Source organism: Anopheles aquasalis, chromosome 3 (genome assembly GCF_943734665.1).
Source record: "Anopheles aquasalis chromosome 3, idAnoAquaMG_Q_19, whole genome shotgun sequence".
Taxonomy (NCBI): domain Eukaryota; kingdom Metazoa; phylum Arthropoda; class Insecta; order Diptera; family Culicidae; genus Anopheles; species Anopheles aquasalis.
Window position 1 is genome coordinate 51,831,049 of NC_064878.1, and position 10,000 is coordinate 51,841,048.

The 10,000-nt window shown below is 51.8% G+C and overlaps 3 protein-coding genes across 8 annotated transcripts in view; 1 reads left to right on the forward strand and 2 right to left on the reverse strand.

The window, feature by feature from the left end:
* LOC126578271 (epsin-1) overlaps positions 1-4,800 on the reverse strand; it is a 13,993-nt gene extending 9,193 nt beyond the window's left edge. Inside the window, exon 1 of one of the 6 annotated variants that reach the window (XM_050240662.1) lies at positions 4,748-4,800. The gene's annotated coding sequence lies outside the window, so the exon portion shown is untranslated. Of the gene's footprint in view, positions 1-3,447; positions 3,472-4,188; positions 4,210-4,267; positions 4,604-4,653 lie in introns of those variants that run through there. The other 5 variants (XM_050240663.1, XM_050240666.1, XM_050240667.1 and 2 more) reach the window with 5 other exon arrangements.
* A 371-nt stretch (positions 4,801-5,171) lies between these two features.
* Positions 5,172-9,324, reverse strand: LOC126575431 (DIS3-like exonuclease 2). Its single transcript, XM_050236123.1, has 3 exons — positions 9,188-9,324; positions 5,760-9,067; positions 5,172-5,695 (listed from the first exon to the last, which is right to left on the reverse strand). Exons 2-3 carry the CDS (start codon positions 8,961-8,963, stop codon positions 5,402-5,404), a joined length of 3,498 nt encoding a protein of 1,165 aa, XP_050092080.1. The 5' UTR covers positions 8,964-9,067; positions 9,188-9,324; the 3' UTR covers positions 5,172-5,401.
* Positions 9,325-9,381: 57 nt separating this feature from the next.
* LOC126575432 (protein Aatf) overlaps positions 9,382-10,000 on the forward strand; it is a 1,771-nt gene continuing 1,152 nt past the window's right edge. Inside the window, exon 1 of the mRNA XM_050236124.1 lies at positions 9,382-10,000. This exon is cut by the window's right edge and continues 880 nt beyond it. Coding sequence (XP_050092081.1) covers positions 9,460-10,000 — 541 coding nt within the window. The 5' untranslated portion in view covers positions 9,382-9,459.

A 10,000-nucleotide genomic window follows, 5' to 3' on the forward strand; every position in this document is an offset into this window, starting at 1 on the left:
GCCACCCGGCTTCCGTTCGGTTGCACGCCAAGCCGCCGTCCCTGACAAAGGATAATTTAATTTGCGACCCCGGGTGTGTGGATGCGCAGTTTTTCCACCTTTTTTTCGCATTTTTTTCGGTACCATCGGGGATCGGGGGTGTTACTACAAACCATGGCGAACACCGTGTTTGTGTTGCTGTGCTGCGCGGGCAAGAGTGCACTGGGGCGGGGAGGGATGCAATCTGTGGAAACTGTTGCAGAACACATCCCCATACCGCCGTGCAATGCATCATGTTGCCGTGACCCCGTTCGCATCGCGAGAAGGCGGTGTGCAAGTCCCACACACAACGCGAAAGATAAAAAAAATGGCCACCTCCAAACATCACAGATAAGAAAACACACGACGAGTTGTGGCTGTTTGGTGCGATGTTGGTGAGTGGGGATGCGACAATGCGGGCGGGGTGACAGAGAGCGAGAGATAACAAACGTCCGATATTGCGGGAGTTACTTGCGTCATAAAGACGTCCACACTCGAATCCGTTCTGCCCCCGACGTCTGGACAAATAATGCAGCAGAGCATTCTGATGGTGGGACACTGTTTATGCACCAGATGAGCTGACCTGGCCTGCTTTGCAGCACATTAGCGAACGAATTTTTCTCTCCCTTTCTCGCTGGAATTTAAGCTGCAAATCCTGTGACTCGCCGTCGCTTCACGTTGTCACGTTGTCGCCCCCGAGTCTAATCGGAAATAATCCATAAACCGTCCGAGGACACGCTTGCCCAACGAAAAACGATTTATTGATCGTCCGGAAAGCGTCACTCGCGTCACGTCTGCCCCCCAAAGAGGAGCCGGTGTGGCATATGCCGGTAATTTGCTCCCTAATTACCCGCTGGAACCACCAGCAGCAGCAACACGAGGAGCAGTGGTGGAAATGCTGGAGCTGGAAGGATTATCTTGCCGTTGGCGGCCGTCGCCAGCTGTTGGCCAATGGCGTTGGATCATCTTGTGACGCCAATCGGGTTCGGTGTTCCATTCCTAGTTTTCCAAAGGATTAGTGGGACCTTGGATCTTGAGACCGAGCCATCAAAAGGTCACCATTCTACAGTGTGGACCATCTGGAATATAGAGCCACTGCCAACTGCCATCCACAGCACAAAAGATCACTCTTATTGTTTCTCGCTGGCAAGGGAGCCGCCGCCTAGTGAGTGAACGTCTTATCTTGGCCGCTCGATAGGGGCTGGTCGTGCATGCCGAGGCCGACATCATCGACACAGTGTGTTCGAGTTCGTGTTGTTTGTCACGTTGCAAAAAGCATGATGAAGTGCGCTAGACCGGGGCTAGTACCTTACGTGATGGTAGGGGGATGGCAGCCTTCACTAAATCCTCAAAAAGTCCCACGTTACATGTTATAACTGCCAGCTACTAGAATGTGCAGCCATAACCGGCTGTTGCTTTCGTGTTTTTTTACGAAGAAATTATGTAGAATCCGGAACCGGAATTTGGTTTGTGTACGCGGTTCCTTCTACCAGCAATCGAAATCAGAACTCGTCCTTGCCTAGGACATTGCCTAGAACGCAACAGAAGAGACGTAATTGGATTAGATGTGTTGCAACAAATGATCGGCATTGCGGGTGGACGTTAAAAATGGACAGAGCTGGCCATGAACAATCGACTTCGTCCCGACCAGCGAAGCGAAGCAACAAACATGATGTAGCGTCTTTTCAGTCGAAGGCAAGATAGATAAGAAACAACCATTTTAACACCATTAAAGCCTCCCAGCCGTACCCAGGGCTTCGTCGTGTTATCATATGCCATTACAGTTCACCGTCCTCGACATTTACCGGCATTACGCTCACGATTCGCCCCGGTTGTTATCGTACCATACCACACACAACGACAGGCCTAGGAGTAGTAGGCGCAGCGCAGCAGGTTCCTCTTCTTGGCCGTAACCAAGCAGCAAACAACGTAGCTGTAAAGGAACGCCTTACTATCCGGATTCCAGCCAACGATTTTCGACCTTTTTTCGGTCGCTATTGGCCACTTGTTGGTTCGCTTTGATACGCTGGAAGCTCTTATTAGACGCTCTCTCTCTCTCTCTCTCTCACACACCCTCGAGGCCTGGGGCGTGCTGCTTAGTCATGGAGTTGGAAGAATGCTTTCTCATACCCTATGTTGTCACTTCCGTTCTGCTGTCTTCGCTTCAGGGGGTGAATCATTGTAACGAGAATAAATGAGTAATTATTGACCGAAATAAGAAACGGGAATGACACGCCTGCCAGCAATCGAATCGGTGAAGCGTCGTCTAATGCCATAGCAACGAATGGATGTCTGGATCGAAAAAAAAACAGGCGATCATCACGTGAGGTGACATGTGTCTGATCCGATAGACCCGGCATTCAAGGGCACCCGTGTCCTCTCGTCTGTTTACGATTTAATCATTAATGCTTCGCGGCGTAAATTATTCACCAATAAACACTGCCGGGAAGCGGATCCGCGTGCGTGCGTTCGCTGCACGAGCGCACCTGAGACGAAGGCAAACCAGTTTCCAGCGTGGATTCTGAGCGTTCAATTTTCAGTGACCCTCAACAAGGTCTGAGTGGTTCAGGGAACCCGCTGCTGCTGTAGTTGCTGTTGCCACAATTGTCAATAACCCATTCGTCTATGGATGCGGAAAGAGGAAGCGTTTTGTACAAGAAATGCGTCGCACGTGAATGAATTGTGAAGCAGTAAATTCAGTTATCCGGCCATTTAACAAGCAACCACACGGTTAGCGCGTTGATAAAAAAAAAGCTTTATAGAGTATTTCCTCCAAGATAAGCGGAGGGAGCGTGAAGCCCGATTTGCCTTTTCCAATGATGTCATCAAATGGTGAGTCACGCTACGATCCCCGGCACCGGTTGCGCTGCGACAATGTGAAGGATGGAAAATGGAGCGAACTGGAGCATGCAAATTTCAATTTCAAATAAGAAGCCAAACCAGCCTTTTGTGCAAGCAGTGGCGCACTCCGGAAGGAAGAAATGAAGGATACCGGAAGAACACACAAACACACACAGACACAGACAGGCTAGAACACCAGATTCCGATCTTTGCGCATACAACAGATGTTATTCCGGAGAAGAAGTTTTGCTTTGCAGCTGCCGGTCACAAACCGCTCTCTCCTTCCTTTATCCTTCCGCTCACTTTCGCTAACGCGTTCACCAACGTTCCAAAGGAAAGAAAAAAACATGTTTGCAATCCACCTCGGTGGCGCACAAAAGAACGGGAGGCGGAAACTGGGTGACCTCAGACCGGAGGACCTCGGGACCACAAACACTCTGGCACCACATTCCATCGGCTCCCCTCCCTTCCTCTCTGCCTTCGTTTCATTCATGATGTTGATGCTGATCTCGCGATCAGACGAGAGATGCACAGCAGGCGGCGCCTACTACCTCGCAACGATCATCACAACACACAATGTTTACTCACACGCGTACCACCATCGTTCGTTGTATCTTTAAACACGCTTACACGGCCGCACACACCGGGGAGTCGTTGTTGTTGCTGGTGGAGCACCAATTTACACCCGAGCACAGAGCGGCTAGACATTTCCGATCATCATCATCATTACCAATCAATTCAACCCTCGCAGCTGGGTGGGGGAGAAAGAGCTCTGATGTAGGGCCCATCGCTGGATGGGCGATCTGCGTTGTTACGCATCACTGACCCTAGAAAGTGCTCGTTTCAAGTACGGATAGAAATGAAAGTGCAGTAGTCGTTGCAACTGCCAGGCGATGGTCCAAAAGGGGATGTTATACAAATATGTTGCTCTCGGATGACTGGGATATGAAGGGAAACTCTATGCTCCCCACATGATGCTCCACAGCGAACAAATGACGAAAACATAGTAACCACGGGCCGCGTTTGTGTATGAGTGTGACATGCACTCTGTTATTCATGGGGCGACCGTTCTGGAAGGCTGACTTCGTGAACTACGGCGAACGAGAGGCCTACTGAGAATCACTTGAGGATCCACGGTTGTCGCAACAGATCAAAGGGGAGCAGCCACCGGGGCGACATTGAAACTGCACTGCACCACCGACACGTACAAACACACACAAACACACGCGCATATTAGCACATTCATCATCATCACCGTCATCACCGTAGTCGCCCCCAATTGATTGAAACAGGACGTCGCCACCTCCGCACACTCGTCTCGAAACTCACTCTCCAGGGACCGACTCCTTTTTGGATCCTTCCCGGTAACACCTATGCGTCATCCACTGAATGCCGTCCACAAGCTTACTACGATAAATCCCGTTATCTCTCAGCCGGAAGGCTTCTTGGACGATGACGACACACAGCAGCGGGTTGTGGCCCTTTCTGCCCCTGCCCGCGCGCGCTCTTGCTGCGTAAGTAGAAAATTCCCCCGTTGCTCTGCCTCTGCTGGTCAGCGCTATTTCTAACTTTCTTGCCCAGCGCCTTTCTACCGCGTACCGAGGCCACTTTCACGACGTAGATCTGCCACCCTCCTCCGCCTCCCTTGTCCCCCACGCACGCACGCACGCATACACAATCGCAGGGAGACCGACCGAGGAGCGGCTGAGATTTTACTCGAAGCTTCTTCCCACGGTTGAGCCGCGCGCCGCGAACAAACTGCACCAAAAAGCCCGCTACACTTGTGGGTACTACCGTCCACCTGTATGCCGATGATGACGACGATCGCAGGAAAGATCAACAAAACACAGAATTATGTGAAAATGGGAATTGAGCCTTGCGTGTGTACCGTTTTTGTCCCCGTTTGCTGCTTCGTGCTGGCTTCTGCTGTTGCTGCTGATGTTACTCTTTTTTTTATTACGGCGGCCGTGTTGCCAGCTGCGTGCGTGTCACCAACAACTGTTTGGCAACCGCAGCATCTCTCGTCTACACACGCCGAAAATGTTTGCTGTAAAATGTTTGAAATGTTCCTGGAACAGCATGGTTATTAAGTAAATTTACGCGAGTAATGCATGTTTTATGGATTTATACTTATGTTTGGTAAGTGTAAAGTTACGCTTTATCCGTTGCACTGAAGAAAATAGAGCTGAAAAGAGTTAAAATTCGTTCCGCGCCTCTGTACTAAACTCTCTTTTGAATCTGAAATCGACGCGTTACCGTTTTCGGATGGTGGATTGGCGGCGGATTCTTTCGGAATAAATCGGAAGCCCGGATAGGGTCGGTTGTCGACGCGTGGCCGACAAATGTGTATGTTTATTTATGTGTTTCAATCTCTAAAAAGGGTCGGTCATCCGGAAGTTGATTCAACTTATCAAAAAAAAAAGTATCCACCGCAGGGGATACGACTTTGATAACTCAAAACGAAGATCAAATAAAAAAAGCAAAACGCACGTCCTGTGCTGGTAAGAATCTCAAAAGCAGAGCGGTGGAGAGGAAAGCTGGTTCAGTACACTTTGGCCGATGCCATTTCTTGGCAAATCTCCTCCACAGGATTAGAGGCGCCCTGCTTCATCGGTGCGCCTGAGTTTGACTCGACCGCGGGAACGGTCGGTTCGGAAGTAGCAAGCGGGAGGACTGAGGACACAACAATCGCTCCATTACGTACTTTAACAGTAACGCGGACTTTAGTGAATATTTGCAGCTTCACCGGTGGGATCGTAGTATCCTTCGGGACCAATAGGCAGCTACCCGTTGGCTCGACGGCTTTAAAGACAAGCTTGGCAGTTGCAGCAATTTTCTAAAAAGGTAAAGCCAAACGTTAATTCGTGTTCATACTCTGTGCCACCCAATACGAAGCATACCTTTTCGAAAACCTTCACCACAAGCCCGGTATGGATGAGGACCAGTTCGATGTGATGCTCACCGTACCCCAAAACGGCACCCATCATTTCCTGCTCCCCAACCGTACTCAACCAGTGGCGGAAGTAAAGCAGCGAACTGGCATCTCCGGCCAGTTTCGCATTGTACTTCTTCTCATTGCAAATCGAAGCCAAACGCTGCACCTCATCAGGCGAACGTTTAGGCTCCACGTCAATTCCGAGGCTGGCGGCCAGTACGCGATGCACCAGACAATCGGCATACCGACGAATAGGACTAGTGAAATGCGTGTACAGCGGTATCGCCAGTGCGTAGTGGGCAAAATCCACCGGGGAACTCGCAAACGTGGAGCAGTAATACAGGGCACGGGTCATCGGTTTCGCTAGCAGCACGCTCAGCACACTGGAAACCGCATCCGGATGTTCCGTCGCCGTAGCGATCGCTTCCATCGATTCACGGATCGCCTTCGAGCTGTCGTACGAAAACGGGTACCCATGGGCGGCCAAGTTGCGCACCAGCTTCTTCATCATATTATCCGACGGTGCCCGATGGCTACGAAGCAACGAGATGGCCGGATAAGCGGCATGGATTGCCTCAGCAACGGACACGTTTGCCAACAGCATAAAGTCCTCGATCAGTTCGTTGCTCGCACGCAACTGATACACACCGTAAGCCAGTGGCTTCCCGGTGGCCGGATCAAGCCGGAATGTTAGCTTCGGTTGGTTAATCTTTAGACAGCCACCATCCATTCGTCGCTTCCGTAGTTTAACCGCAATCGACTGTAAACGGTTCACGATATCGCGCAGTCCATTGGCCGTGTATCCGTGCGCAATCACCGGAATACTTTCATCCTCTTCCAGTGACCGTTCCGGGTTATCCAGCATCAGTTGAGCATGCTCGTAGGACAGCTGAGCGCACGAGTTGATGATGGTTCGCTCGAAGCGTGTTTCCAAGATCGTGCCATCCTCTGGTCGTATCTTCCAAAGCACCGAAAACGCCAGCTTATCCTGACCGGGCAATAGTGAGCAGCTGTTGCAGAGCTGCTTCGGTAACATATGATGAACGCCATCCACCATGTAGACGGACGTGGCACGCAGCTTCACCTGCTCGTCCAGTGGGGACCCCTCACGCAGGAAGTACGTCACATCGGAAATGTGAACTCCAATTTCGTAGTTACCATCCGGCAACACCTTACAGCTTAGCGCATCATCCAGATCGCGCGCAGTGGCCGGATCGATCGTAAAGATGCATTCACCGCGTAGATCCGTACGCTTCGCTAGTTCCTCTTCGGGGATGCTGTACGGACAGGGTGGTAGTTGTGCCAACAAAGTCTCCGGATACGGTGTAACGTCCAGGTTGTACTCGACGAGGATCGCTTCGTTTTCCACCTCCAGCTGGCCACACTTGCCGATGGGCCTAAGGATCGTACCGATCGGTACATCATCCTGCCATTGCACAATCTGAGCTTGATAGATAACCTCTAGCAGGTCCGTACCGGTAGGACCATCACCATCTCCTCCTCCTTCCTTGCCTTCCTTGCCTTCCTTCGGAGCAGCATTCATTGGATCGAGAAAAGCGTTCGGTAGATCGTGCTGCAGGACACGCATGGCCGGAATGCGTTTATCGCGCGGCATAAACATGCGATAGTGCTTCTTGCCCTGTCCTATCGGAGCGAAGCTGCCCACACACTGGCGGTTGTGGCGTTTCTCAAGGACACGCACCACAAACCCGAGCCCATTCCGTGCCGTAGGTTGTGCTGCGTCGACGACCGCTACCGGTTGCACCTCGTCCACCGGCTGGGCTTCCGAAGTGGGTGCTTCCGCTTCCTCTAACGATGATTGCGTTTCCGTGCTCTCCTTGGTGCCAGCGTCCTTCACGGGAGGCTGTTCCTTCGGCTCGTCGTACTTCACAAACACCTGCACCACATCACCCTCCATGGCGCACTGGCGTAGGAGGATGGAGTTGATAAACACATTGCCCTCCTGGCGCGGATCGTCCACGAAAGATTGGTAGTGGTTGTTCGGGTTGATCCGCAACGGTCCCTCCACCAGATAGCCTACCCGATTGGCCACCAAACGATCGACGAAAGCGTTCAGATGATCGGTCGCATTCTGCGAACCACGATCACCGAGCGTTAGCTCCGGTTTGTACTCCATTACTGGCCGCGTCTTGCCATCGTTCAGCAGATAGCTGACTTGCGCTTCGAACGTTTGCCGTTCCGGTTGCTTCACCTTGGCCTGCGGTCCCTTCTGTGCTTTGTGCTGCGGAGCGGGAGCTTTCGGATTAAACCGTTTCTTCTTCGCCGGTCCCGTCATAAACTCCATCGCAGACGAATGCAGCGTTTTGGAGACGCTCCGGAACGCTTCCGCGACCACCACTTTGTCCTTCTTGTGCGGATGGGCCGCGAGCAGCCCATAATCCAGGCCAATCTTCTCGATTAACTGCTGTCGCTGGGAGGCATTTAGTGTAAAGAGTGCCAGCAGGAGCTGCTGGTCCGAGGGAAGATCCTTAAGCCGTACCTGCGGATTGCCATTCTCTGCCGCTGGATCCTGCGTCACGTGCTTTGAGCTCTTCGCACCGAGCGTCTGCATCTCACGCCACTTTACAGATCGCTTCGTTTCGCGATTTTCCTCGCGCTCTTCCCTCTCGCGGCCACGTACCTCCACCGGTGCATCGGTGGACTCCGGTTTCCTGGCCTTCGCGGGTAGCAGCTTCTTCTTGTGGGATTCATGTTTAAGCTCGTTGATCTGGGATTTGATGTCGTCGATCATTTCCTGCAGATGCTCCAGCTTATGTATCCCCGGTGCGGGTGCCGTTTTATCCTTTTTCTTCTTCTTCTGCTTCAACGCCTCCTTGGCCGCAGCAACCGCCTCCTTCTTCTTCTGCTTCTTTTCGTTCTTTTTGCTCGGTCCTGGGGCTGGTGCGGTAGGATCTGGCCTTCCAAGAGGAGGAGGATTATCGTTTACCGCCCCGCCAGTGTCGGGTGCGGGTGCCTGCTGTTCCTCCTTGTCGACCTCCTTCGGTTGCTGCACCGGTACTCCTCCCTCCTGGTCCAGCGCCACGAATTGCATCGGTTTTTTCGGTGCTTTCGGTGCACCTTTACCCTTCGTGGCATCCGCTTCCTGCATCTTGGCCGTACTATTTACGATATCGTCCCGGATTCCACGGAAAAAGTCTTCATCCGACATGATTTCGTCACTGTTTTTTCCACTTTGCACAATATTAGGCAAATCACTCTCGATGGGGGGCACTTCTGCCGTCGTCGTCGTCGTGTTCGCCTTTCGAGTTTTGGCTTTCTCCGGGAGCAACAACACACAACGGGACAAAAGGAAAAAAAAAGACAGACAAAGGGTAAACAGGGTGGCCACGAACTGGGACTCCTTTTATCTGGTGGAATATCCTGCTTACTCACGGTTGTCGCGGAGATTTTATTTTCACTCCATTAAAACTGCATTCGGGGACACATTTTTCGTTCTTTCTATAATCGAGGATCGTTCATTCGATCGAATTTCCTCGTAAAACTGCATCCACGCGACTTATTTCGATCGTGCCCACACACCAAGGACCTTTTGTTGTGACAGCGACGCACGCACTCACACATAAACAGTCCCTTTTCAAAACACGAATTTCACATGCGGTTCTCCACTTAAAACTCCACGTTCCGGATTAAAAAAATTGGCCAAAATGAAGAAAAAACCGGTCACCCTTTCGGATAAGATCAATAAACTGTTCGACCCGGACGCCGGGCCGGAGTATTCGGATGATTCAGGCTCGGACGAAGCGGCACCAAAGTTCAGTGAGTTCGACGAACTTCCGGAGACGACGGGCGGAACCGGGTTGAGTGAAATCCGTAAGCGCAACGTGCAGCTCCTGGAGGACATCGATCAAAAGTACGGGGGAGCGGTTTCGTCTCGGAAGGAAGCGTTCGGTGAGGATGAGGATTACTTCCGAGATGAAGACGATGGCGATGAGGACGATGATGGGGAAGAAGAGGACGAGGAGGATGATTTTGGAGAAGATGACGACGAGGACGAGGAAGAGGAAGAGCAGCCCACGGTAAAGCAAGGATCTATTTTGCGCCTGAAGCCACCACAAAGTGATGATGACGATAGCGGAGAAGGCGATTCCGACGAAAATGGTTCCGACGAGGCAAGCGACAACGAGTCGGATGAGCAGGATGAATCCTTTGCTACGTACCTACAACAGTCCCAAGCTCAACCGGCAC